The sequence below is a fragment of the Myotis daubentonii genome, chromosome 6 (genome assembly GCF_963259705.1).
Source record: "Myotis daubentonii chromosome 6, mMyoDau2.1, whole genome shotgun sequence".
NCBI lineage: Eukaryota > Metazoa > Chordata > Mammalia > Chiroptera > Vespertilionidae > Myotis > Myotis daubentonii.
This window is the reverse complement of record NC_081845.1, coordinates 85,781,596-85,809,563: the sequence shown is the minus strand read 5'-3', so window position 1 is coordinate 85,809,563 and position 27,968 is coordinate 85,781,596. Positions and strand designations below refer to the sequence as shown.

The following is a 27,968-nucleotide window of genomic DNA, read 5'->3' as shown; positions in this document are numbered from 1 at the left end:
GGAGCACCAGCGCAAAAGCTCCGAGAACAGGTCGGCGACCCGCACCCGAGCAGAGCGGTCATCCGGCCTCTAGGGGGCGCCAGGCGAGCGTGGCGAGCAGCCCCGGCGGCAGCACGCTCCTCGGCCTCCACCGGTGCTCGGGATCTGAGATCCGGTGAAAAGCAAGTCTTCTGGTTACAGGTTCCGGATCTCACGGGCCCCCGGACGCCCGCCCGCTCTAGGCAGCCACACCGCCTCCCCTGGCCCCCTGAGGTAACGCGAGAACGGACGGGGTCTGGATTCTGGGAGGTTGCGAGGGGAGATCCCGGTTCAAGGGCGGGGTTGCAGGTCGGAAGGCGGCTGGGACGCGCTGTCAGTGCCTTTTGACACCACACTTCCTGGTCAGGGTCCCAGCTCCCCCGCTTCCCCAGCTTCCGGCGCCCTGCGCGGCCCTCGCCCTCCGGGGCGCGGACTAGCCCCCCTCTGGGAGGAGGAACCTTCCCTCTCTCCACCCTTGGCTTTCCCCGCAGGTGAAGCCTCCATGGAGCGGCTCCTGGCCCAGCTGTGTGGCACCAGCGTGTTGCAGCCGCTTCCGGTGTGGGAGGGGGACACCACGGGCCACTGCTTCACCCAGCTGGTACTCGGCGCCCTGCCCCACGCGCTCCTCGCCGTGCTCAGTGCCTGCTATTGGGGGACCCCTAGGTGCGTAGAGACGGGGTGCACGTACCTCTGTCCGTGTGTGCCTGCAGACCTCTCCCCAAACCCACATCCGCGCGGCAGTGTAACCAGAATAGTGAGGTCTCTGGAGTAGAGCAAACGTAGAATAAAACGTGAGCGTACCACTTCGCAGCAGTGTGGCTGTTTTGGAGCAAGTTGCTTTTCTTTGATGAGAGGTTTAAGTCAAGTCATGCATTTAAGCATATAGCGCTGGTGCATGGCACATTTTTAAAAAATATGTTTTTATTGACTTTTGGAGGGAGGAAGGAAGAAGGAGAGAGAGGGGTAGAAATATGGATGAGGGAGAAACATGGATCAGCTGCCTCCTGCACGCCCCCTACTGGAGTTGGAGCCTGAAACCCGAGCATGTGCCCTGACCTGGAGTTCAACCAGTGACCCGTTGGTGCGTGGGAGGACGCTCAACCCATTGAGCCACATCACATTTTTAAAGGCCCGATGCATAGCAGAAATCATCACTTTTGTAGATTTTCAGATGTTCAAACACAACTGTCATGAATGAGAGGTATGATTGGGTGAACAATGTTTTTAGCCAAAAACGGTAACTTGTGTTCTAGTTGTGGGACCAGTTCTCACCTCTTCCATCTATGAAACCTCGGTGTTCCTAGGCTAAGAAAAGCACATGTGCTCAGCTGGAAGCAGTAGGCAAGATTTGAAAAGAGCAAAATTAAACCTTTACCCTGCCTGGGTTGGAGCTATACGGCGCAATTGATAAACTCACCTTGGTTTTGTACTTAGGTCCTATATGGCTGTATAAGGCAAAGTTAGTCTTTTTTCTTTTTTTTCTTGTGATGAGAACTTTTTTTTTTTATTGCTTAAAGTATTACAAAGGGTATTACATATGTGTCCTTTTTCTTTTCCCCGCCCTTGACAATCCCCTGGCCTCCCCTATCCCCTGTGTCTTATGTCCATTGGTTATGCTTATATGCATGCATACAAGTCCTTCGGTTGATCTCTTACCCCCCTCCCTCCTGCCTCCCAACCCTCCCTGGCCTTCCCGCTGCAGTTTGACAATCAGTTTGAGGCAGCTCTGCCTCTGTATCTATTATTGTTCATAAGTTTATAATGGTCTTTATTATCCATGAATGAATGAGATCATGTGGTATTTTTCCTTCATTGCAAAGTTAGTCTTACTCTGGCGACTGAGAAGGCAGGAGGGCAAGGCAGTCCCTGCCTTTGGGAGTCCTTAGCCTGATGGCTGGGATGTGTTCCTATCCAAGATGAATTAGGGAACTGATGAATCCCTCCTTGGGTAGGAGAAGCTTTGGGCTGGGAGGAATCCAGTTTTGTGTCTCTTATGCAGAATGAATTAAAAGAAAAGGGAGGGTTAGTCAGCACAAGACACTCACAGTCTACTCAGAGGAGTATCTATTAAAAATTGATACAGTCCTTTGGGAACTCACAGTCTAAGGAAAAGGCAAGAAAGAATATTATGTAATCAATACAAATGGTGGTTATCTCACTTCACTCATCAGACTTTGTGGGTTTTTTTATTGATTTTTTTTTACAGAGAGGAAGGGAGAGGGATAGAGAGTTAGAAACATCGATGAGAGAGAAACATCGATCAGCTGCCTCCTGCACACTCTCTATTGAGGATGTGCCCGCAACCAAGGTACATGCCTTTGACCGGAATCGAACCTGGGACCCTTGAGTCCGCAGGCTGACGCTCTATCCACTGAGCCAAACCGGTTAGGGCTGTGCATTTCTTAAAAAGAGTTATAAAGATCCAGAATCTCATACAGAAAAGGACCTCAGAGAGCTTTGGGTCCAGAGTCTTCACTGCTCACTGTAATGATGAGGAAAATTAGGTGCATAGAGGGAAAGAGATTTGCCCAAGGTCATGAGACTGGTTGATGGCCAACTTGGAGCCAGTAGATTGGCCTCCAAAGTGTTCTTTCCTCTGTTTCCATAGCTTAAGAAACAGAATTATTAAAGTTTGACTTTTAGTCCAATATAAACACCTTCATATTACTGATCATCTGGACTTTTTAAAGGAAATGCTTCAGATTTGAAGCATTTTACTCTACAATTAAACTTTTTTTTTTCAGTAACCCACCCCTACCAACAAAGGAAATACAGCACAAGGACATGCGGTTAAGGTGAGGGGCTGCTTGAGGTCCCTCCACAATTGCAGACCCTCACCCAGCATCCTGGTCCCAAGGTCCTCTCTTTTTTTAATCCTCACCCAAGGATATGTTTCCATTAATTATTTTTTATTGTCTAAATATATTTTTATTGATTTCAGAGAGGAAGGGCGGGAGAGAGAAATAGAAACATCAATGATGAGAAAGAATCATTGATCGGCTGCCTTCTGTGCACCCCACACTAGAGATCGAGCCGCAGTCAGGACATGTGCCCTGACTAGGAATTGATCTGTGACCTCCTGGTTCATAGGTTGATGCTCAACCACTGAGCCACGCCAGCCTGACTGCATTAATTTTTAGAGTGAGAGGAAGGGAAGGGAGGATAGGGGGGAAAGAAAACTAGAGAGAAAGAAATATCAATCAGCTGCCTTCCATATGTGTCCCAACGGTATCAAACCTGCAGCCTAGGTATGTGCTCTGACTGGGAATCAAACCTGCCACCTTTTGGTTACCGGATGATGCTCCAGCCAACTGAGCCACCGGCCAGGGCTCAGCTCTCTTTTTATATGAACTTTCAAGACATTCTAATATTCATTGTTGTAAGTGTGTTTTCCGATGCTTGATTTTTAATGCAGACAGAGCACCCTTTTGTTTATTAAAAACATGTTTCCCATGCCAAGAATATATAGACAAAACCGGAAAGAGTTTTGTGTTTCAGCAAAAGGAGTCACAGGCATGTTTTATCCCACCCTCTACAACCACTGGAAAGACAGAGAATATTCTGAGGCTTCATAACATTTAGATTATAAGAGTATAAGAGGTGTATGTCAGTCAAATTTTTATTCACTTAATTGTGCTTCGGGTGAACTTAAGGGTTATTTTAGGTAGATATTTCTGTGAAAGTGAATATTCATCCTGAAGTGGTTATCAGTATGAAAATGTAGAACTTTTTTCTAATTAGAGCCTTCATATTCTCTATGACCTAAACTCAAAACTGTGGTGAAAGAATGATCAGAAATGGCGTGGGTAGATTAGAAAATGGATTCAGTTAATCCAGGAAGACTTCCTGGGAGAAAAGGCCCTAGGTTCCTGGGTAAAGTGGGGTAGGAATAAGGTGCATAGGGCAGGAAAGGGATTCAGTTCCCTCCAGGGAAGTGAGTTATTGGAGGTCTGTCTGGGCCCTGAGTCAACCATGATGTGCCTCCTTTTCTGTTTCCCCCCTTATCCCCAGGAGTCCAGATTACAACCTGCCGTGTAGTCCCGGCTGGCGCCTCCGACTCACAGCCTCCTTCCTGCTCTCCATCTTCCCACTGTTAGACCTCCTTCCGGCTGCTCTGCCACCAGGGGCAGGCCCAGGGCCCATAGGGCTGGAGGTGCTGGCAGGGGGTGTGGCAGCGGTGGCCTGGATCAGCCACGGCCTGGCTTTGTGGGTGTTGTCTCGTTCCCCTCATGGCCACTCCCGAGGGCCCTTGGCCTTGGCCCTGGCTGCCTTCCTGCCAGCCCCAGCCCTCGTGCTCACCCTGCTGTGGCACTGCCAGCGAGGCACACTTCTGCCCCCACTTCTCCCCGGGCCTCTCTCCCGCCTCTGCCTTCTCATCCTGCAGCTGGCTTCCCTCGTGGCCTACGGACTAGGCTGGGCAGTCCCTGGGCTGCCGCGGGTGCCCTGGGAGCCCCTCCTGCCCGAGGGACAGGAACCTGAGATAGCCGAAGATGGAGAGAGTTGGCTGTCACGTTTTTCCTATGCCTGGCTCGCACCCTTGCTGGCCCGTGGGGCCCGTGGAAATCTCCAGCAGCCCCAAGACGTTTGCCGCCTGCCCTACAGGCTGCACCCAACCTACCTGGCCCGTGTCTTCCAGGCACACTGGCAGGAGGGGGCCCAGCTGTGGAGGGCCTTGTATGGGGCCTTTGGGCGGTGCTACTTGGCACTTGGACTGTTGAAGCTGGTGGGGACCATGCTGGGATTCTCAGGGCCCCTGCTGTTGTCCCTACTGGTGGGCTTCCTGGAGGAGGGGCAGGAGCCCCTAAGCCACGGCCTGCTCTATGCCTTGGGGCTCGCCGCCGGGGCTGTGCTGGGCGCCGTGCTGCAGAATCAGTATGGGTATGAGCTACGGAAGGTGACACTTCAGGCACGGGGGGCCGTGCTGAACATCCTGTACCGCAAGGCTTCACAGCTGGGTCCCCGACGTCCGCCCGTTGGGGAGGCCCTGAACCTCCTGGGCACTGACTCTGAGCGGTTGCTGAACTTTGCTGGGAGCTTCCATGAGGCCTGGGGCCTGCCCCTGCAGCTGGCCATCACCCTCTACTTGCTGCACCAACAAGTGGGTGTGGCCTTCGTGGGTGGTCTGATCCTGGCCCTGCTGCTGGTTCCTGTCAACAAAGTGATTGCCACTCGCATCATGGCCAGCAACCAGGAGATGCTACAGCACAAGGACACGCGGGTTAAGGTGAGGGGCTGCTTGAGGTCCCTCCACAATTGGAGACCCCCACCCAGCATCCCGGTCCCCAGGTCCTCCCGTGCACAGCCTGAGGGAGGGAGTGTGACCTAGAACTTGAGAGCTCAGACTGGAGAAGGACACGGGTGCACATCCCAACTTTGCCAGGTACTAGTTTAATCACCTCAGGCAGGTCACTTATCCTCTTTGGGCCTCCATTCCCTCATCTGTAAAATGAGGGTAACCGTTTGCCTCATAGGGTCATTGTGAGGTTCCTATGAGGTAATGCCAGTCACAAAATAAGCCCTAATAAACGTGGCTCGTTAGTAATATTATTACGTCATGCAGTCCTAGGAGGAAGGAAGTAACCTGTCTGGGACCAAATGAGTTTTTAGTGATGGAGCCAGGCCCCAAGCCTCCTCTCTCCTCATGTAGGGCCCAGACCACCCCATGGCTGCATGTGGAGAAGCCCAGGGGAACCCCAGCTGCCTCTTAGAGGTGGGCTCTGCAGAAGGGAGTAGCTCACTTGCCCACCGGGCCAGCTCCAGGTGTTAAGCATCTGGCTGAGTCAGTCCTGGGTTTTGCAGTGAATGTAGGTACCTTTACAGAGGGGATGGTAGGCCTGGAGGTCCATACAGCACAATTGTCAACATCTTTTTTAAAATATATTTTTATTGATTTCAGAGAGAAAGGACGAGGGGGAGAGAGAGAGAGATAGGAGCAATGATGAGAGAGAATCATTCATTAGATATCTCCTGCACGCCCCGCCCCCTATTGGGGATCAAACCCGCAACACGGGCATGTGCCCTGACCAGGAATTGAACTGTGACCTCCTGGTTCATAGGTCGACGCTCAACTGAGCAACACCGGCCAGGCAGTTGTTAGCATCTTTGGTGCTAATGGAGCGGGGGCTGTCCCTGACAGCTGGTTATAGCATGAGGCCTTTTTTCCTACTCATGACCGACGAGGTCTCCAAGGCCATCTGTGAAGGCTCCCAGTGCCTCTGTGGCTTGCAGGCTGTGGGTGTATAACAGGATCCAAAGAGTTCCTCTGGCCCTTGCCCATCTTGCCTGGGCCCCTCTGCCCGTCTAACCCCAAGCTGTGGTGTGGCCTCCTGCATCTGTATTCTCCTACCGGCACAGTTCCCATACCACCTCAGCCGTGGGCCAGCCTGGTGACCAGGCCGAGAAGCCCTCATCTCCTGGCTTTAGGAAGCAGTCCTTCCTCCCTCATCTAATGCAGATGCTTGTTCCAGTGTGGTAACCCTCTGCACTGTCCACCAGCTCATCTCTTAGGGGGACCCAGCTCTGCCCTGTCCCCAGCTGGAGTGGATGGAAAAGTAAAAGATGGGGAGGGGAAGCAACCCAGGGTTGAAAGGGGCTTCAGGGCAGGACTTAGAGAAAGAGCTGAGGTGAGGAAGGAAACCAGGGCTAGGAAGGATCCGGAGGCTCAGGGCAGTCAGCATCCTCTCCGAGCCTGGGGAAGACGAGGCAGAGGAGACACACGAGCAGTGTCTCCACCTCACCCTGCTTTCCTGTTCCCGTCCTTAGCTCATGACAGAGCTGCTGAGTGGCATGCGGGTCATCAAGTTCTTCGGGTGGGAGCAGGTGCTGGAGGCCCGAGTAGAGGCCTGGCGCGCTCAAGAGCTGGGGCGGCTCCGGGTCATCAAATACCTGGACGCAGCCTGTGTGTACCTGTGGGCTGCCCTGCCCGTTGTCATCTCCATCGTCATCTTCATCACTTATGTCCTCCTGGGGCACCAGCTCACTGCCACCAAGGTAAGGATGGGGGGTAGGGGGCAGGGAGGATGGAGGGAGACAGCAGCAAGAAGATGGCAGTGGAGTGGGGAGGGGCCTCAGCCGGTGGTTCTGGCTGGGAAGGAGGGAGGAGGATCCCTGGCTGCCTTTTCTGTTCCAACCGAGGGGAATTCTCTGAAGGGACTTTTGCTGGGGCCTCAGATATGTAACCCTTCCCTCTGTGAAGGAATTCCTTTTTCCCTCTTCTCTTCCTTTCCAACTTCTAGTTAGGCCCAAGCTCTGTTAGGTCCCTTTTTTCTCATTTTGATGACCTTGGAGAGAGAAAAAATCCATGATCCTGTGCTGCTTCTGCCCCGGGCCAGAGGCTTACCACTTAGAAATTCTGAGAAGGTCTGAGAATGGGCTAGGCCAGTGGTTGGCAAACTGCAGCTCGCAAGCCACATGCGACTCTTTGGCCCCTTGAGTGTGGCTCTTCCACAAAATACCACGTACAGGCGCGCATGTACAGTGCAATTGAAACTTCGTGGCCCATGCGCAGAAATCGGTATTTTGTGGAAGAGCCACACTCAAGGGGCCAAAGAGCCGCATGTGGCTCACGAGCCACAGTTTGCCAACCACTGTGCTAGGCCTGTGTGCCTCAGGTACAACCTGGATCCCTGGAGGACGTCTGGGATTCTTGGAATGGCTACGTTTGCCACCTCTGATCCAAGGATTGTCCAACCAGCCCCTCAGTTCTGCTGCTGCCCTGTTCTTCCCTCCGCAGACCCGTCCACAGGGCCACCATACGGCAGGCCTTCAGATGCTTCACAACCCTCCCCGCTCAACCCTAGGTATTCACAGCCCTGGCACTGGTACGCATGCTCATTCTTCCTCTCAACAACTTCCCTTGGGTGATCAATGGCCTCCTGGAGGCCAAAGTGTCCTTGGACCGGATCCAGCGTTTCCTCGACCTTCCCAACCACAACCCCAAGGTCTACTACAGCCAAGGTAATGGGGAGCGAGAGGGTAACACCTGGCACAGGTGAGGAGGGAACTGTAGCCCCCTGGGCACTGCACATAGATGCTACCAAGAGAAGCCAGAGGCAACAGGGTCCAGGTAGAGCAGGTGGCCATTTCCTGGGGGAGAATCCTCAGACTGAGGCGGAGGCTGAATTAGCCCTCGGCAGGTAGATATGGGACAGGCAAGCTAACGGCCTGCCCCTGGTTTACCCGCCCCAAGCAGGCAGGTGGTGGGTTCGAAGGCCAAGTTGAGTGGCTTCTTCCCTGTTCAGATCCCCCCACAGAGCCATCTACGGTATTGGAGCTGCAGGAAGCCCTGTTCTCTTGGGACCCAGTTGGAGCCAGCCAGGAGACCTTCATCAGGCACCTTGAAGTGAAGAAGGTTCGTTGTCGTTGTCGTTGGTCAGACAACCTAGGAGCGTCGCCAGGCTAATAAGGAAGATGGGGACTCAGTGACAGATAAGCAGGGGTGGAGCCCATCGTGGCTAGATAGCCCTGTAGCTCTAAATACCGAGGGGAAGGCTGGAGAGGTTTTGGTGAGCAGGCTCTAATTGAGGAAGAGATGCCACCTCATTGAACGGCATTCCTCCCCACACAGCTTTTACGTAGTCACATCTCTCTGTGGTCTTCAGACAGCTCACACCCACCCAGTCCAGACCAGCAAGTGTTTCAGAACCGACCCCAGAGCTGATCCAGCCCCCAGGCTGAGCACCGGGAAGAGACCCAGCAGCTCCTTCTGAAAAGGATTTTGCAAATGAGAGAGAGAGTCCTCTCTTTAGCTTGGCAAAAGGAATCGCACCCTGTGGTTCTCACCACCACATACATTCGCACAGAAGCGCTGGAAAGAACATTCCTGGCAGCACAGTGACTCCTGTTTACCCCAGTCCTCAGTTTTCATGCTCCCCTGACCCCATCCAACCCCTTGCCTCACATCTCAACCCCGCATTCTCTGGTGGTGGCTGAACCGTCTCCACCACATTTGGCTCAGGTTTCCGGCTTGGGCTGTATATTTTGTTTTTCCTCTTAGTTCAGGCAAGATAAGGCTGGAATTTTTCAAAAGAATTTTACTAATGTGTCAGTTGGGGCTTTTTTGGATGTAAGTGGTAGAAACCCAGTGGAGCTCTCTTAAGCAAACAAGAATGTATAGGAAGGATATGCAGATGAATTGCAGAATCCGAAAGCAAGCATGCAGCTCCGTCTCAGGAGCAGCCCAGAACCAGGCCTCGACTTGCAGAGAGCTCTTTCCTTCTGTCTGCTTTCTCTCTGCTTGCCTCGGTTTTCTCTCTCCGTGGATCCACTCTGCATTGAGCAGAGAGCCCTCCTACTTGCCGGCGGTAGCCAGAAAAAGGGAGCATTCCCAGGGGAGGGGCTCACGTTGGCTTGGTGCCTACCCGTGGATGAGTCAGAGTCTTGGCTGGCCGGGGAGCGGGGGAGGGGGGGCATCACAGACAGAGCTTCCGGGAGCTCTGCCTCTTCCTAGAGAAGGATTTTTTTTTTTCTTTTTGTACAGGGAGATAGCTCAATCAATGTGTGTCACAACTAAGAGATGAAGGGAACGCACCAAATTTTAAACTGCAAATGACAGAAATAGGCACTTCTGAAACACTGCGATTTGCCCTGAGATACAGAAGTCCAGCCACAGGTGGACTTAGGCAGCCCAGCATCCAGGCCCCAAAGCCTGGCGTCCCTTCCTCCCCTCTCCCCATTCTGGGATGCCTGCCTCAGAGCTTTCCTTGGAATTTCTTAGGCTGTGTCCCTCATGGCGAATTTTCCCTACAGACTCACTGGGGCCTAGAGAGAGGCCTCCGTGGGATGGTGAGCAGCCCGGGGCCTCAGGAGGCAGACCCGGCACTTGACTGTGTGGATTTTTTGCAGGGTCTCCTGGTGGGCATCGTGGGGAAGGTGGGCTGCGGGAAGAGCTCACTGCTGGCCGCTATCGCGGGGGAGCTCCACAGGTAAGCAACCTCTAGCGTCCCCATCCTCAGCTCTGCCCTCAGCAACACTTACCTAGCCCCTGCTATGTGGTGGACCTTTTCTAGGGGCCAGAGATGCCAAGTGAAGAAGACATAGTCCCTTTCTTGGGAGAGGTTTCAGTCTGGAAAGGGGGAAACTCTCAAGAAGAAAGTGAGTTCTCATCGTTATCACACCAGAGAGTTACAAGCGCTATATTAGTGAGCGAAAAAATGAATGGAAACATCCAGCATCGGCTGCTCCTGTAGAATATGTGGTTGTGCAGGGAAGGGGTCTGGAGAAGAGCCGAGGCGTGAAGGAGGCTTTCTTCTTTTATGCTTAAGTCCAGGGTAGTGGCCATGCTCCCTTCTGAGCTTCTGAGAACATCTAGATGTGACAGCTGCTCGGCCTCCTTCAGAGAGCAGTGTTCCCCTTCCCCGTCCAGAAAGAGCCCACAGCCTCATTTAGGCCTTCGTGGCTGCCAGTCCGGAGAGCCATGTGACGTGGAGGGGGACGCTGTGTAGAAGACAGCAGTCTGGAAAGGCTTGTTGGAGGCAGGGGCTGGGCACGGAGAGACTCCCTCTGGAGCCGGCCCCCATGCTGCCGGCCTGGCTCTCTGCAGGCTGCGTGGACGCGTGGCCTTGTGGGACCTGTCCCGAGGCTTCGGCCTGGCCACCCAGGAGCCCTGGATCCAGTTTGCCACCATCCGAGACAACATTCTCTTCGGGAAGACATTTGATGCCCAGCTGTACAAGGAGGTACTCGAGGCCTGCGCCCTCAGTGACGACCTCAGTGTGAGTGCCTGGCCCTGGAACCTCTTGGCCACCTGTGTGCTCGTGTCCCTGACACCTCAAACCAGAGACTTACTCTGGGAGGGGGTGGCTTCCACTCAGACATCACTTACCTAGGACTGGCCATCAGGTTTTGCTCCTCCCAGAGTGTGAGCTGGGAGGGGGAGGAAGGGGGATGGGGCTCCACACAGCCACTGTGGGGGACCCTGAGTCCCCTGGGGCTAGGGAAGGAGTCCCTGTGAGACAGATCTACATAGGTCTGGCCGGTGGTTCTTATTCAAGAGGCCCTCCCTCACCTCCCAGTGGGAAGACTTGGGAGAGTCAAGGTTACTGTAGGGAAGCCCAGAGAACCCTTTAGGTCCCCCACATCCAGAATACTAAATTTAGGGGGGATGGGATTCCGCATTTCTCCCATGACTTCCCCACGCAACCCCCATATCCCTGTGGGACTGCCATCACCACTCCCTGTCCAGGTAAACGTGGCACTTCGCTGGAAAGGAGGACCTTTGACTATGCCCATGGGGCATCCTCTGTCCATCTATTTGCTTGCTTCTTTATCAAGCATCTATAGCAAATGTCTACCAGGAACTGTTCTAGGCAGTAAGAAAAGAGGAACAGCAAAGCTTTGTCCTTGGACTCACCATCGGGTGGACCACAGGCACCTCCTCTGGTGTTGGGACCCCTTAGCTAACTAAGGAGGTCACTCGTGAGGCCACAGGAAGCCTCGAGGTCACTCCTTGAAAAAGCTTCACAGTCTTCACATTGAGTTTGCCCATTGCCACCCTTGCCTGTTAGAAAGGTGCGGCAGTGTGACGGAGTGGCTAAGAGTCTGTGCTCGTGTCCTGCCCTCACGAGGTGTGGAACCACCTTGGGCAAGGTGGTGAGTCTGACTGAGCTTTGATCTCCTCTGTGGAAAGGAAATAATACCATCTTCATAAAGTTGTCATGGAGATTGGATGAGATGATGCCTGTAGAGTGCTAAGCACATAGTAAATGCTCAGTAAATGCCAGTTGTTATGGCTTATCTCCTCTGGCTTGCCCCCCACACCCCAGTTCAAGACCAGTCTTTTCAAGCTCCCTGACTCATTTCTATGCAAAGGGATAGGAAATGGGGTAGAAAGTATTGGGGAGCTTGCTCAGAGGCCTGTCCCATCAGATCCTTCCTGCTGGAGACCTGACAGAGGTGGGGGAGAAGGGTGTGACGCTCAGCGGGGGACAGCGGGCCCGGATTGCCCTTGCTCGTGCTGTCTACCAGGTAAGCTAGCGGCGGGCAAGTCCAGAGCCTTGGGAGCTTAGCTGGAGGGTGTGGGATATTGTCATCAGCATCTGGTTCCCCCTCACCCATGCTCCTGAGTTGGTAGTTCCTTTACCCCATTCCCCTTTTGCAGATTCAGGCAGAATTAAAGGCCCTTTAAAAACTATTATATGCCTTACCCTGGCCAGTGTGGCTCAGTTGATTGCGCATTGTCCTGTGCACCTAAGGGTCACCAGTTCGATTGCCGGTCAGGGTGCATGCCCAGGTTGTGGGCTGATCCCAAATTAGGATGCATGCCAGAAGCCGATCAATATTTCTTTCTCTCTCTCTCTCTCTCTCTCTTCCTCTTTAAACATATTTAAAACATAAACAAAAAACCTATTATGTGGCTTGAGGCGCTGGGACCCAGCAAGGCTGAGCATTGGCCCTGGAGCGCTGGCCTTGTTTGACTAGAGGGAAGTCCACCTCAGTCTCACCTCCTCCTCGCCTGCTTGAGGGGTAGCGCCCAGAGTTCCTCTGAACCGTCTTCTCTGAGTCCCTCAAGATCACGTCCTAGGAGAGGTCTGGGTTCTGGCCAGAGGACCTGGGACTTGGTGTCCATGGTGCCCCTACCTCTCTCTAGGAGAAGGAGCTCTATCTCCTCGATGACCCTCTGGCTGCTGTGGATGCAGACGTGGCCAACCACCTGCTGCACAGGTGCATCCTGGGGGTGCTGAGCCACACCACGCGGCTGCTCTGCACCCACCGCACCGAGTACCTGGAGAAGGCTGACCTGGTGCTGCTGCTGGAGGCCGGGCGCCTGGTCCAGGCGGGTAATGTGGGCTGCCAGGGCCGGAGCCCGGCCAGTGAGGGACCACCTACCTGGGGGTAACTGGGGAAGAGGGACAGATGGATTGTCAAGTGCGGACTCTGCCACCCCTCCGTGTGTGGCCTGGGCCCAGCCATCCTTCTGTCTCGTGGGAGCCCCTGTGCTGCCTTCACAGAACCGATGCGCGTAAACGGAGAGCAGGAGGGAAAGCAGCACGCCGCACAGTGCCAGTGGATTGGGGACTTGGGCTTTGTGACCGAGCACATTGGGAACTTATAGTCCCTGGGACTCGGAGAACAGTCTGATGTCCATGGAGAAGCGGAAGCAGTTTTAGAACAGTCTTTTTTTATTAAAAAAAAAAAATCCTGAAGGATTATTATCCAGAGGGGCATGACTGTCTGCAGGTCCACTGGGAGGGAGGCAGGAGGAAATGAGGCTCCACCAGAGTGCTGGGAATTTTGTGAGGCGCCACTGAGAGGTGACGCTGGACGGAGTGCTCACGGGGCTGTGACTCTCCCAAGGGCGAACATTTTCTGTCGGTGCTGATTGGGCTCCCGACGCAGAGGGTGGACTCGATGGTCCTGCCCAGAGTCTCGGGGTCTCGGACAGAGCCCTGCCAGAGTGGGTGCAACGAGAAGGGTGGTGGGTGAGGGGGCGGGTGAGTTGACACACATTTTTAGAAAAACCTAGTATATTTCTGGAACAGTCCCCTCCTAATTTCACCTGCTACCTTTCAGGGCCCCCCTCTGAGATCCTGCCATTGGTACAAGCTGTCCCCAAAGTCTGGGCTGAAGATGGACGAGAGCCTGACTCAGGTACGGCCCAGGGATAACAGGAAGTGGCTTGCTCCTCACAAGACAGTAGGCATACGGTTTTCACAGAGCTTGCCTGCCTCTCTGAAACACTGAGGTTTTCAGCTGTCATCCTGCAAGCTGTCATCCCCCTGACCTCCTTGATCCTTCCAGCCACAGCACAGTCGGTATGGAGCCCAGAGAAAACAAAGGAGGGACTGGAGGTGGAGGAGAGCGCATCTGGCCGCCTGCTGCAGGAAGAAAGCAAGAAGGAGGGCGCTGTGGCCTTCCACGTGTACCGAGCTTACTGGAGGGCCATCGGCCTGGGCCTGGCCCTGGCCATCCTCTCCTCGCTGCTCCTCATGCAAGGTAGGAATAAACCCCGGAGCCCTTATCCCACCCACAGCCTAGTCTTCTAGGCCCATCACATCCTTCCCTGTGGACTAATCCTTACAAAGCCCAAGACTCACCAGGTATGGATGACAGCCGAGACAATAGGCCTGTCCCCGGTTCTGAGAGAGTCCCAGAAGCCAGACAGATACACTCTGTAGCCATCTTCGGATCTGCCCCATTCTGCAAATTTGAGATCAGGCTCCCCGCAGACCTGTGGAGTGATAGACCCAGGAAAGAAGCGCACACCAGGGAGGACCTGGAATAGTGGCAGGGTGGGAGGGCCAGCAGGGTGAAGAAGGGGAGAACTAGTCAGGGGCAGAGGATTAGGATAAAGGAGGTGAGTCTCTCACAGCTTTCTCTTTCCTGTCCCCACCCAGCCACAAGGAACGCTGCTGACTGGTGGCTCTCCCACTGGATCTCTCAGCTGAAGGCAGACAAGAATAGCTCCCAGGAGGTGTCAGTCCAGACCCCCCCGGACCCTGCTGGGCTCCTCTCTCCCCAGCTGCTCCTCTTTTCCCCCAGAAGCTTCTAGTGAGTGACTGGGGCTGGGAGCAGGCCCAGCGCTCTCAGAGTGGTTGCCAGACAGGGAGTGAGAGTTGGGGGGGGGGGGGCGGGGGGGGAGGGAGGAGAGTAGGGCTGGTGTTCCCGGGGCTGTCTCTCCAGAGAATGGGGAGAGGCAGTGTAGGGGAGGGGATGGGACCCCCCCCCCCCCAGTGGCTCTACTGTTGGAGACCCACAGCCTCCTCCCCACCACCCAGCACCTCAGTGTTCCTGCTGCCCAAAGCTGCCCCCAACGGCTCCTCAGACGTCCGTTTCTACCTCACCGTGTATGCGACCATTGCTGGTGTCAACTCCCTCTGCACCCTCCTCCGGGCAGTGCTCTTTGCAGCGGGCACCCTCCGGGCAGCCGCCATCCTGCATCGCCGCCTGCTGTGTCGAGTCCTTCTGGTGAGGGGATGAGCGGGTGGGCACGGCATGTGGGAGCCCTCCCTATACTTGGGCTCCATCGAGGGCCCCTTCCTGCTTCCTGGTCCTCAGGAGAATCTAGCCCCTCACAGATGCGTGCAGCACTTGACAGCTTGTGACCTGGAAAGGCCGAGAGCAGAGGGGCTGCCTGGGTTCAGACCCAGCTACTTAACCTACAGCTTCCTCCGCTGTCACTTATGGAGAGAGGGATCATCCTCAGAGTCACTTCCGTTCTGGACTTCTAAAGGGCTGGGGGTTGAGCTAAACACCCCTTAGTCCATGCGAAGACCCTTTTGTGTTTTACTTATTTATCTATCCACCCCTTTTTCTGCATACCCTATCTCCATTTCCCCTACTTTCCTTGAAAAGCAACATTCTAATTGTGTTTAATGTGTATCTTTTTGGGGTTTTTTTGTGTGAAATGCCCATTTTGTGTTCATGTATTTTTATAAGTGAAATTTTGTTTCTTTTGGTTTATATTTAGGGCTGTTTCTAAGATCCATCCCGGTTGCTATGTATATATCTATTCTAGTCTTTTGCCTATCCATAGACTTAGTATGAGGATAAATTAATTGGTTATGGAAAGTGCTTAGGATAGCCCTAGCCAGTTTGGCTCAGTGGATAGAGCAGGGGTCCTCAAACTACAGCCTGCGGGCCACATGCAAATACAAATATTTGTTCCCGTTTTGGTTTTTTACTTCAAAATAAGATATGTGCAGTGTGCATAGGAATGTGTTCATAGTTTTTTTTTAAACTATAGTCCGGCCCTCCAACGGTCTGAGGGACAGTGAACTGGCCCCCTGTTTAAAAAGTTTGAGGACCCCTGGATAGAGCATCGTCCTGCAGACTGAAGAGTCCCAGGTTTGATTCCGGTCAAGGGCACATGCCTGGGTGGCAGGCTCAATCCCTAGTAGGGGGCGTGCAGGAGGCAGCCGGTTAATGATTTTCTCTCATCATTGGTGTTTCTATCTCTCTCTCCCTCTCCCTTTCTCTCTGAAATCAATAAAAATATATTTTTTAAAAAAGAAAGAAAGAAAGTGCTTGGGATAGTGCCTGGCACATACTAAGTGCTCAGTTGGCAATTATTATTAATGTTATTGGCACAAAGCCCATTCTTATCCGTTGTCTTATTTGCACCTCATAATTACCCTGTGAGGTAGGTGTTATTGTCTCTATTTTACAGGTGAGGAAACTGAGGCTCTGAGAGTGTCAGTGACTGAGGCAAGGCTGTTTCCCCAGAGAGCAGGCTGTGCACCCAGTCCTACGTGGGTCTGTCCACTGCCTGTCAGGGAGCAGCTGCCTGCTGTCCTGCTCCTCCAGAGCCAAGTAGGGGACATCTTCAGGCTGCGAAGGAATTCATTTCTCTTACTCTGGCTTTGAGAGATACTTCAGAAGGTCCTTCGACCTAGTCTCCTGCCTTAAGATAGGACTGTCGCCCAAGTAAAGGCAGAGAGTTGGGGGACGGAGAAGGGGAGAGGGGGCTGCCCTTGAGACTGCCTCCCAGTAGTAGTCCCTATATCTGGCAGTCACTGAGCCCTCCTCCATGCCAGGCAGCCTGTGCTGAGCACCTGGCTGCTATGTATATGCCTTTAATCCTACCGGTAGCCCTGTGAGTGCAGTTCTATTAGTCTCTTTTTTTTTTCCTGATTGATTTAGAGAGAAACATCAATTTGTCGTTCCATTTATTTATGCTTTTGTTAGTTGATTCTTATATGTGCCCTGACTGGAGATGGAACCTGCAACCTTGGCGTATTTTTTTCATATATTTTCATTGATTTCAGAGAGGAAGGGAGAGGGAGAGGGAGATAGAAACATCAATGATGAGAGAGAATCATTGATTGGCTGCCTCCTGCATGCCCCTCTCTGGAGATTGAGCTCACAACCCAGGCATGTGCCCCTGACTGGACTCAAACCTGGGACCCTCCAGTCCGTAGGCTGACTCTCTATCCACTGAGCCAGACTGGCTAGGACATCCTTGGTGTATCTAGATAATGCTCTAAGCAACTGAGCAATCCGGCTGGGCTATTATCCCCGTCTTTGAAATGAGGAACAGGGGCCTTTAAGAGATTGAGGGGTTTCACATCTAAGTGGCAGAGCTGGAATCCCAGCCGCAGTCTGACTCCAGAGCCTGAATGCTACCAGGAGACAGTACTGACTTGGACACCTGCCCTCACTGCTCTGTCCAGCACTGGCGATCAGGATGTCCCTCCTGACATCTAACTGAAGCTCACTCACTGGCCTGAAGGCCCACATTCTGGAGAGGGACGTAGGCATGTCTAGCACCGGGGTAGAAGAGTGGCCAGCAGGGCCTTTCAGGGTCACCACTGGCCAGAGGGACAGTCTCTATCCTTCCTACCCTGCGATAGTCTTCCTCCTGGCCCCACCTGTTCCTCCTTTCTGCTCCCAAACTCTGGAGACACTTGACTTCCTTCCAATTCTCTACCTTGGACCTTCCGCACCCCACCACCCCCAGGGTGGCCCCCAACCCCTTTTGTGCCAGACCCTGCCCTTGCCCAACCACATCCCTTCTCCCAGGCACCCATCACCTTCTTCGACTCCACGCCTATGGGCCGGGTCCTAAACCGCTTCTCCTCTGACGTGGCCTGTGTGGACGACAGCCTGCCCTTCATCCTCAACATCCTCCTGGCCAACGCGGCAGGCCTGCTGGGCCTCCTGGCTGTGCTGGGTGCCGGCCTGCCCTGGCTGCTGCTGCTGCTGCCGCCTCTGAGCGTCATCTACTACCGTGTGCAGCGCCACTACAGGGCTTCCTCGCGGGAGCTGCGGCGTCTGGGCAGCCTCACCCTGTCTCCACTCTACACCCACCTGGCCGACACCTTGGCCGGCCTCCCAGTGCTCCGGGCCTGCGGGGCCACTGACAGGTGTGTGGAGTCCGCCTCTCCCAACCAGGGCAAGGGTGTGAGGTGCTGGGTAAGGGGGCAGAGGATCCCCCTTAAGAAGAAAAGCACATGGGAGAGAGTGGCGTCAGGTCTCCTGAGAAGGGAAGGGTGGGTGAAGGCACTAAGGGAAAGAGGAAAGAGACAGAAGAAAGGGATGGTGGGGCAGAGCAGACCCCTGTGACAGAACGCACTGACCCCTCCGTACCCTCAGGGAGGCCTGTGGGGGTGCTGATCAGCTCCAAGAAGAAGGCGTTCTGTGGGGGAGTCTGGGCAAGTGATTGCAACAGTGGGTGGCCTTGCTTCCCCCCCCCTCCCACCTCCCCCAGGTTTGAGGAGAAGAACCAGAGGCTCCTGGAGCTAAACCAGAGGTGCCAGTTTGCTTCCAGTGCCACCATGCAGTGGCTGGACATTCGGCTGCAGCTCATGGGGGCCGCAGTGGTCAGTGCCATCGCCGGCATCGCCCTGGTGCAGCACCAGCAGGGCCTCGCCAACCCAGGTACCACCGGGAGCCTTCACTCACCTCAGAAGCATGCGACTCCCATCCCTGCCCCATTTCCCCCACCTTCCCTCTCCCTGCACCGCCCCCCAGCATTTTCACCTGCCACTCAGGGTCCCTGTGAGTATGTGTCCTAATTCTCCTGCCCCTTATTTTAGAGTTGAGGACACTGAGTCTCAAGAAGTGACTTTCCCAGGTGATGCTGGATCTGGTACTAGAACCAGTCTTCTGATCTCTGCCCCTGCCCTGCTCCCCCCATCCCCGGCACTCTGCCAGGCGCCCCCATCCTCCCTCAGAGCCTCTGCGGACCCACTCCACTGCCTGGCATCTAGCGTCCTGTGGCCCTGGGTCTGCTGCTGGCATCTTCCTGCTTCTCCGCGGCCTCCTTTCAATGCCCGCAGTCCGTAGCTTGAGATTCTCCCATTCGGCCTCAGTCCTCCTCACCAAGCCTCCCCTAGTGCCTGGTGTTCCTCTCCTGCCAGGACTGGTGGGCCTGTCTCTGTCGTATGCCCTGTCCCTGACGGGGCTGCTCTCGGGCCTGGTGAGCAGCTTCACGCAGACGGAAACCATGCTGGTGAGCGTCGAGCGGCTGGAGGAGTACTCCTGCGACCTACCCCAGGAGCCCCAGGGCCAGCCGGGGCAGGTAGGCCTGGGCACTGGAACCCTGAGGACCCTCCCAATGGCCCCAGTCATTCCCCAGGTCCCTTTCCTTTCACTCCTCGCCATCTTTCTCAGCTCCTCCAATGTCCTGCCCGATCTCCCCTTCCTTCACTGTGTCCCTCATCTTGTGTCTGTTCTCCCCTCTCTCCTTCACGTGTCCGCATTTCCCCCACCTTCCCTCTCACGCCATCCATTTCTCATTCCCCCTCCTTCCACTCTCCAACCCCCCTTCTCCCCATGTCTCCCCGTCTCACCCATCTCCTCCACCTCCCACCCACGAACCCCACCAGCTGGGCACTGGCTGGCTGACGCAGGGGAGCGTGGAGTTCCAGGATGTGGTGTTGGTGTACCGGCCAGGGCTGCCAAATGCCCTGGATGGGGTGACCTTCCGCGTGCAGCCCGGAGAGAAGCTGGGCATCGTGGGCCGCACGGGCTCTGGAAAGTCGTCCCTGCTGTCCGTGCTCTTCCGGCTACTGGAGCCCAGCTCGGGGCGAGTGCTCCTGGACGGAGTGGACACCAGCCAGCTGGCGCTGGCCGAGCTCAGGTCTGAGGGAGCGAGGAGAGGAGAACCAGACTACCGGCACCTAGGGGAAGCCTAGCCGAGAGGCTTTCCATAGACTCGGGGCAGCAGGGCCGATTGTGGGGAGAGGGCAGCTAGGACAGCAGGCAAGGATGGCAAGCTCCCAGTGCTCGCTCTCCTCAGGTCCAGGGATGTAGCTGTGGTCTCAGGTCTTTAATCTGACGCAGGCCCACCTTTCCAGCTTCATCTTTCTTGTACTTCCCAGTATACACCTTGCACTCTAGATCAATGGCCACTGCGTCCTGAATCAGAGCCTCCCGGTGCTGTGCCCAAGGTAGTCATCCTCTCGGCCCTCAGGCTTGGCAGGATGCTCAGGGCACTCGAGACCTGGGCCAGTTGCCCCTGGCAACAAGAGGCCACATCTGGTGCTTAACAACTCCCCCCACCAGCCCCAGGTTAGCCTAGTGTCATTTTCTCTGATGTGGAAACGGTAGGGGAGCTCTGTTCCAAAGCCTATTATTGATCCCAGGCCCTGGCCCTGCCTTTCCTGCCTTCTCTTCTAACTTGTGGTGGCCTTTCATTACAGCTCCACCATATGGCTCCTCAGGACCCAAGTCCAGGCCCTCCAATCTTGACGCATCCCCTCCCTGCCATTCAGACTCTACTCATTCCTCGCCACCACGGCTGTCGCAGTGACTGCTGGAGCAGTGCCACACTGCTACCCCACTCTTGTTTTGTAGCTTAGTGAGATGGAAGCTCCTTTAGGGCAGAGTGTGGGCCTTTGGTTTCTCTCGTGTCCCTCGTGGCACCTGCAGTTCTGGGAACACGCTGAGCAGCGGGGGAGCTGAGTGAGGGTTATGTTCAGGGCTCCTCCCCAAGCTTCTCTGGAGGCGTAGACCTATAGCTAGAACCTGTGCTGGGGGCAGAAGTGACCACATCTCCAGCCTAGACCCACGTCCCTCCTTGTCCCCCAGGTCCCAGCTGGCGATCATCCCCCAGGAGCCCTTCTTGTTCAGTGGGACTGTTCGGGAGAACCTGGACCCCCGGGGCCGGTATGAGGACAGGGCCCTGTGGCAGGCTCTGGAGCAGTGCCACCTGAGTGAGGTGATCGGGTCCATGGGTGAGTACCGGGCCCGAGCCTGCAGGGTGGAAGAGGAGGGAGCAGGGAGGGGGCAGAGAGAGACCTAGGACCCAGGGGTGAAGATGCTGTGCCTTGCAGGTGGTCTGGATGGTGAGCTGGGCGAGGGGGGCCGGAGCTTATCACTGGGGCAGAGGCAGCTGCTGTGTCTGGCCAGGGCTCTCCTCACAGATGCCAAGGTAAGGTGAGAGGAGGAGACATTTGAGAGGGCCGGGAAGAAGGCATGTGAGGGGTGAGGCTAACCCTCTTCTCTGTCCTCCTGCCCACCCCCTCCACATGGTCCAGATCCTGTGCATTGATGAGGCCACGGCAAGTGTAGACCAGAAAACAGACCAGCTGCTCCAGCAGACCATCTGCAAACGCTTCGCCAACAAGACCGTGCTAACCATTGCCCACAGGTGTGCAAGCATCCGGCATGAGACTCCAATCAGGGGACATAGTGTCAGGGACGCCAGGGGCTAGAGCCCTAGAGAGTCCAAACTTCCATGAACCTCAGCTCCTCATTCTCATAGCACATTGTCTGAAGGCATCTGTGGTCCCCAGCACAGAGCCGGGGTAAAGCCTGGGGCAGAACTGTGCTGTCTAGGGGAGGAGAGGGAATGCGGGTCAGCTTCCTGCTTTAGGGCAGCGGTCGCCAACCTTTCGGACCTCACGGACCACCAGTTGGCGACCACTGCTTTACGGTACTGCCCTCCATCCTCCACTGACCAGCTCCTCTCACACAGGCTCAACACCATCCTGAACTCTGATCGGGTGCTGGTGCTGCAAGCTGGGAGGGTCGTGGAGCTGGACTCCCCTGCCGTCCTGCGCAACCAGCCTCACTCCCTGTTCCAGCAGCTGCTGCAGAGCAGCCAGCAGGGAGCCCACTCCTCCCCCTGAGGACCCCACCCCCTGGGTGGCCCCTGTCTCGCCCTCTGCTGGGTGGCTGCAGAGCTGTTTGTTTACATTCTCCTCCATGGCTCTACCTCACTGGCACTCTCCCGGGGGGAGGTGTCATGGGTTCCTCTCTGAGAACCAGGCTTACGGCAAAGCCCCAAGGGTTCCCCAGAAACAGGCCTCTGCCCAGCCCTCATCAGTGATGCCAGGCAGGTTTTTCTGGAAAAGGAGTCCACTTATGACTTCATAGTTTTATTGAATAAGATTCCCATCTTACATTCTGCGTATTAAAAAAATAATATTTCTTGTGTGAAGCCGCTGAGGGGTGGCAAGTGAGGACCATTCCAGTCTGAAGGACAGAGGAGGTGGAGGCGGCACAAAAGCCCCACCGCCATCACAGTGCCGTGGTCTTCCCAGGCTCCGGGGGCAGGGCAGGTGGCGGGGGGAGCCCTGCAGGCAGCATGCTGACCTGACATTCTTGGTCCTGGCGTGCGGGGGCGTAGTGCGGTGCAGAGTAGCAACAGGGTCCAGGGGGACAGACACCCCGGCGCCAGGCCCTCAGGGTCAGCAACACCGTGGACAGGACCAGGGTGGCAGTGAGGGCCCCGAACACCACCACGGCCACCAGGCTAGACTCACCCAGCCTGGCCTCTTGCCTACGCACCACCTCCTTCACTGAGATGCGCAGCAGGCCCGCCCCTGCGCTGTGGGGGACAGGCCCCGTGGCAGGCACCGCCATAGCCGAGGTGGGCCCCAGGGGCATGTCTGCCGTGGTGGCAGGGGCTGGGCCAGGTAAGACGAGCTCGCAAGTCTTGCCGCCATAGCCGCTGGGACAGAGACAGTCGAAGTCATGGACCCGGTCCCGACAGCGGGCCCCTCTCTGGCAGGGGCGGCTGGCACAGTCATCCAGGTTGATGGTGCAAAAGCGTCCAGCAAAGCCCTCGGGGCAGAGGCAGGAGAAGCGGTTTATGCCATCCAGACAGGTGGCGCCGTTAGCACAAGGCCGCATCAGACAGTCGTCCACGTTCACCTCACAGTGCGCACCCACAAAGCCTGCCAAGCAGCGGCACGTGAAGTTGAGGGCAAAGCCCTGGTCGTCCTGGCACTGGCCGCCATTCTGGCACGGGGAGCTGGGGTGGAGGTGGGAGAGGGCTTTGATACAGACTCACACCTGCAGGGTAGCCTAGGTCAGCATCCTGACCACTGCCGCCCACCCCCCTCCCAGCAATGTCACCTTGAGTCACATTCCGAGCCTCCAATATCTCCTTTTAAAAATGGAAATGGAAGTAGCATCCAGCTTCCACATTGTGAGGGTCAAATGAGGTAACCCAACGTCAAGCAGTTAGCATGGGGCCTGGCCCAGAGGCAAGGCTCAAGGCGAGTGTGTTATTACCTTGGTAGGCTCTTGGGCCTGACACAGAAATGAGGGCAGGCCCCGCCCTACAGGCCCATTTCCTCACGCACACATGAGGCTAAGGCTGCTGTTAGAACATATTTAGGGGCCACAGGGGCAGCTTTCCTGGGAGGATGAGGGGAGTCCTAGGTCTTCAACCCCTCCCCCTGCCCCCATCCCCAACAACAGCCAGAGCAATCACACATTAATCTGTTGCATCTCCAGTTCCTGTACATTTTTGTTGAAGAAATGGCCCAGATGGTATAAAAAAGCTGAGAAACCCGAAACTACGGACACTGGCAAGCTGGGGTTTTATCCTCTGGTGCCCCCAGTGGGGCTTCTGGCCTTCAGCCCTGTTACTTCATCACCAGCCTCCCAACAGTCCTGCCTCCTTCCGTCACCAGTTCTCACCTAACCCTGAACTCACCCCACGGGGCCATACTCACCCTGCCTGCTCACAGGGTCCAGTCTTGCGCTCACAGTCCCGTCCGTGGAAGCCCGGTAGGCACACACAGTGGTACTCGCCGCCCCCGTCATACACGCACTGGCCTCCATTCCGGCAGGGGGACTGCGTGGTACAGATGTGCTCATCTATAGAGACAGAGAAGGTTCTGGGATAGCCCCTTACATCTGGCACCCAGACCTGCCCAGGCCCCATCTAAGGCTCTGTGGGTGCAGCTCATACTGCCACCCCCACCCCCACCCCAGCTGGTAGGTATGGTGGGGAAACAACACTGAATTCGGAGTCAGGAGGCTCCTAGCCCTGCAATGTCAATCTGTCTCAGTGACTTCAAGCAAGTGGTAGCTCATCTATGAGTCTCAATTTGCTCATCTGTAAAATGAGTACCATTTGCCGCAGCTGCCTTGCCTATCTCATGGGGTTAGGTTAAGGGCCAATTCAGACAGCAGATAGGTATGAAGTCTAAAATGATCAAATGCTGTGTATGGGGGCTGGACACAATAAATAGGCGTGGGTGTTCTCCCAAGACACATGGGGTCTCCAGACCAACAGCCGCCCTCTCTACTCCCCTACCTTTGTCACAGAACTTGCCCGCCCAGCCACCATGACAGATGCACTGCCAGGGCTGGTGGCAGGAACCATGCTGGCAGCCAGGCATCCTCACACAGCGCTCACAGTGCGGCCCCTCCCAGCCTGGGTCACACCTGATGGGGAGAAGCACAGGGTCAGGGCTCTGGGTGGGGGATGTGAGGAAGTGGAGGCAAGACCAGAGCGTCTCGAAAAGAAGAAGACATGACAGTCCCCAGGGGAAGCAGGCCCATCCGAGATAGGTGTGGGCTGCGCAGGGTCACGTATGGCATCAGATCATCTGACACCAGCATTCAAGTCTTGGTTCTGCACTTTGTCTAATCCTTATGAGCCTTCGCTTCCTGATCTGTGAATTGGGAATGCACTTTCCAGGGATGTGTTGAGGAAGAAGCTACGATGATTGTAAATACTCCCAGTATCAGTCCTGGCATATCTGAGACTCAGAAATATGTGTTGTTTTTTAAAGAGTGCCCTTGATTCCAGGGCAAAAGCCTGACCTGTGTTTTTTTTTTTAATCCTCACCCAAGGAGTGAGGATATTTTTTCCATTGACTTTTAGAGAGAGTGGAAGGAAGGGAAGAGGGGGAGAGAGAAACATTGATGTGACATAAACACATCGATTGGTTTCCTCCCACACAGGATCTGATGGGGGCCAGGGATCAAACCTGCAACCCAGGTATGTGCCCTTGACTAGGAATTGAACCCATGACTCTCCGGCAGGCCTGCACTCTAACCACTGAGCGCCCTGCCAGGGCCTGACCTATTTTTTTTAAACAGCCTTCCATCCTTGAGTCCAAAACACCCCCAGCTTCTCCAGCAGCTTGCCCTGACAGTCATTTCCTCATGTCCATCCAGACACATTCCCCTCCAGCTATTGGATTTGCCCCACCCCCACCCCAGTGAGTCAATTACTCAAATTCATCAAGAAAGATCCTCTTCCATAAGGTCTTCTCCCCGGCAACCCGCCCAGCAGCCTTTCTTTTACAGGCCAAACCAATTCTCTTTATATCTTGCCTATCTCTCCCTTTCCCCCAGGCTCCCACTCTCCAGACGCTCTCAAGCTCCAGGCCTTTCTCCTGGTCTTGAGGAGGAATGTTACAGAATTCCTGGGTCAGATTTGGGAGAGTAAAACAGCGGGGAGGCATAAGCTGGAAGAAGGAAGAGTCAAGGCAAAGGGGAGTGGGGGGAGGCTGGCCAATCTGCCCTGTGTGCCATAGGGGGATGGGGAGGGATGGGGGATGAGACACACGGCCCTGGGGCTTGACCTGGTGATGGGTGTGAAGGGCTGGGAAAAGAGGAGCAAAGGGTTGGAGCACGTGCTCAGAGAGGTACCTGCAGGAGCCGTCAGGCGCACAGCAGCCGTGGGTCAGGTCACAGTGGGAGCTGCAGTCATCGGCTGCAAGAGATGGATGTGGGAGAGGTGAACCCGGGTCCGGGTTGGGCTCCCTGAGATGCTGGGTTGGGGGGGTGGTGCGGGGCCCCAGTAATTGGGTGGGCTCAGCTCTGGGGCAGGGCCGAACAGACACTCGTCCAAGGGATGACTTGGGTCTCACCAACCCCGCGGGTCCGAGAGGCTGCAGTGCCGCCTCTGGCCGGCAGAGGTCAACGTGCAAGCGGGGGACGTCGGGAGAGGGCCGCGACCTGCGTCCGGGGTGCGCTCACCTACGGCATGCTGAACCGGTGCCCCCAGGACGCACAACAGGCACATGAGATGCAGGCAGCGGCAGCCGCTGGGCATGGTCAGCGCCGGCCCCAGGAAGGACGGACGGATGGAAGGCCGTACGTGCGGACACCTGTGGGACGGCACAGGCTGGGAGGCAGTCGGGTGCGGAGATAAGCTGCACAGATTGCGGTTCTGAGCGATAGAAGCCGAGAGCGAGAGGGGAGTCCGGACAGAAGAAGGGGGTGAAGGCAGCGGCCGAGCGGGGCGGGGAAGGGTTGAGCCAGCGAGGGGGTGCGTGACACGGCCCGGAATCAGGCTCTGTGGGAAGAAGCTAAAGGATGGGCAGCGTGGAGGGGCCGGGGCTAGGGGCGCAGCAGAACGGAGGAGCCCGTGGGGATGGGGATCGCGCCGAGGGGAGGCCTTGAGCACGGAGCGGACGCGGGGTCTGGTTCTCAGCAGCGAGCAGTCTCCGACCCCCCTCCGGACTTCAACCAGGACTTGCCCCCTTCGCGTCTCAGCTGCGCTCGGCTCGGCCGCGACGCCGGGCCTGGAGTCCCCGAGCGCCCCTCGCCCTGAGCGCCCCTGCCCTCGCCGTCCTCACCTCGGGCTGCGAGGCGGCGCGCTCCGGGCGCAAGGCGAGGCCGGATCCGACGGGCTCCGCCGAGGGGCCGAGCTGGGGCGCGGGGCCGCCCCTAGCGGGCCTCGGGGCCGGGCGCCGAGGCGGCTGCCATGAGAGCCGAGCGCTCCGGAATCTGGGGCTCAAGGCGATCCCGAGCGGCGGCGGCGGCGGCGGCAGCGGCAGCTCCTCGTGCGCGCTCGGGCCGCCTGCCAGGGGCGGCGTGTGCCGGCCGATCCCTCCTCCCCACTCCACTCCCCGGCCTGCCGCCGGCCCGCCCCCGATCCTCCGGCGTCCGCCGCCCACCCCCCTGCGGCGCGCAGCTCACGCCTCTTCTGGGAGCTCAGCGCTCGCCCCTTTCTCCGCTGTCGCTCTCTCCCCTGGGCCCCCACCCTCCGCTGCCACCTAACCTATCCGAACCTGGCTTTCCTCCTCATCGAAAGGAGGAAATTATGGGAATCTAAATGAAAGGAGACTGCAAGTGCCGGCCAGATGTGCGCAGCCAGATTATTCTCCCATCGCGAATCGCAGCCTGGCTGACCTGCGCTTCTCACCCCCGCCCCACCTCTGTTCTCACCAGTCCGCGGCCCATCACGCTTCTCACATGTATCCCACACACGCTCAGGGCGCGGCGCGCTCCCCGCCCTCCTCCTGTCATCAAGCCCACGCCTCCTCCGTTAGTAAATCCTCCATCACCTGCTTCAAATGGCTGCGTCTCTCCTCCGCGCCCTCCGCTCCTTTCTCTCCTCGCTGCCGTGCACAGCCTTCCAGGATCAACCCATGCCTACCTAAGTATCAGCCCCATCCCCCACCCCATCTCTGTCACCACCACCCTCTTCATTTCCACGACCACTGCTGGGAAGCCCCTCTGGCCTGGGAACGCCCCTGACACTGTAAATGCGCCCCCCGCCACCCACCCCCACCCCAGCTCATTCTCCTGTACCCGGATCACATCCGTTTTTGAGCTCAGGCTAATCGCCCAAACCCAGAGCTCTGACTAGAAGAGTTGGTGGGGGAGGGGGGGAGTAGGGGAGGACTATTGTCCAGGCTAATGGCTCAGAGACACCTGTGCAAGGCGAGGACAGGAAACAGTTCTCTTGCTTGCGCAGCGCAAGAGGACAGAGGCTAAGAACACCACCTAAGCCTCCAGGTCAAGATTTCACCATCTTTAAATTCCATAGATCGGAGGGAGGAATCTCTAGCCCCTGCAGAAGCTTCCTACGGACACCCGTCAGGGACGGAGCCCCTGGACTAGTTTTTCCTGCCGTCTCCATTGAATGCAACAGCCACACCCACCTCATCTCTCTAGCCACTTCCTCTTCCCTAAAGAGCTTTCTGAATTTGAGTAATACCATAGCTCTAACCATTTATTTTATTTTTAATTTGTTTTTCAGTGAAAAATTGCAATCTATGATGTCCAATTAGTGTAGGTCAAATAGATTATGTGACTATCAAAAGTCACCTTTTTGAAGCCTGAAGATGTATAAAAAAAAAAAAAGCTAAGAGTATGTTAACTTCGAGCAGGGAGAGACAACACCGAACATTCTTCAATTACCAGTGACTTTTGTTCTGGATGATGGAATTATAGGTTATCTTTTCTTAAAGATGCTTTTCTGCATTTCCCCCTTTTCCACAATGAACGTGTACAACTTTATTATTATGAAAGAAATGCAATAACACTATAGATCCTTTAGAACAGCGGTTCTCAACCTGTGGTTCATG

The 27,968-nt window shown here is 55.8% G+C and overlaps 2 protein-coding genes across 4 annotated transcripts; one reads left to right on the top strand and one right to left on the bottom strand.

The window, feature by feature from the left end:
- The first annotated feature begins 51 nt into the window (after window positions 1-51).
- On the top strand, window positions 52-21,841 carry ABCC10 (ATP binding cassette subfamily C member 10). The gene is made up of 22 exons (XM_059701599.1): window positions 52-252; window positions 510-681; window positions 4,030-5,242; window positions 6,781-7,008; window positions 7,818-7,974; window positions 8,259-8,368; window positions 9,862-9,941; window positions 10,559-10,730; window positions 11,884-11,982; window positions 12,605-12,794; window positions 13,528-13,605; window positions 13,756-13,950; window positions 14,352-14,505; window positions 14,733-14,922; window positions 17,476-17,819; window positions 18,164-18,333; window positions 18,816-18,976; window positions 19,284-19,537; window positions 20,488-20,633; window positions 20,733-20,830; window positions 20,937-21,049; window positions 21,377-21,841. The coding sequence occupies exons 2-22, from the start codon at window positions 521-523 to the stop codon at window positions 21,528-21,530; spliced, it is 4,467 nt and encodes a 1,488-aa protein (XP_059557582.1). The 5' UTR covers window positions 52-252; window positions 510-520; the 3' UTR covers window positions 21,531-21,841.
- On the bottom strand, window positions 21,759-26,894 carry DLK2 (delta like non-canonical Notch ligand 2). 3 transcript variants are annotated; one of them, XM_059701600.1, is made up of 6 exons: window positions 26,824-26,894; window positions 25,630-25,822; window positions 25,300-25,363; window positions 23,954-24,084; window positions 23,367-23,511; window positions 21,759-22,657 (listed from the first exon to the last, which is right to left on the bottom strand). In XM_059701600.1, the coding sequence occupies exons 1-6, from the start codon at window positions 26,836-26,838 to the stop codon at window positions 21,922-21,924; spliced, it is 1,284 nt and encodes a 427-aa protein (XP_059557583.1). In that variant the 5' UTR covers window positions 26,839-26,894; the 3' UTR covers window positions 21,759-21,921. The 3 variants fall into 3 exon arrangements, with proteins under 3 accessions (XP_059557583.1, XP_059557584.1, XP_059557586.1); XM_059701601.1 differs by lacking the exon at window positions 26,824-26,894 and adding an exon at window positions 26,232-26,365; XM_059701603.1 differs by lacking the exon at window positions 26,824-26,894 and adding an exon at window positions 26,232-26,364 and having other exon boundaries at window positions 25,630-25,760.
- Window positions 26,895-27,968: the final 1,074 nt, after the last annotated feature.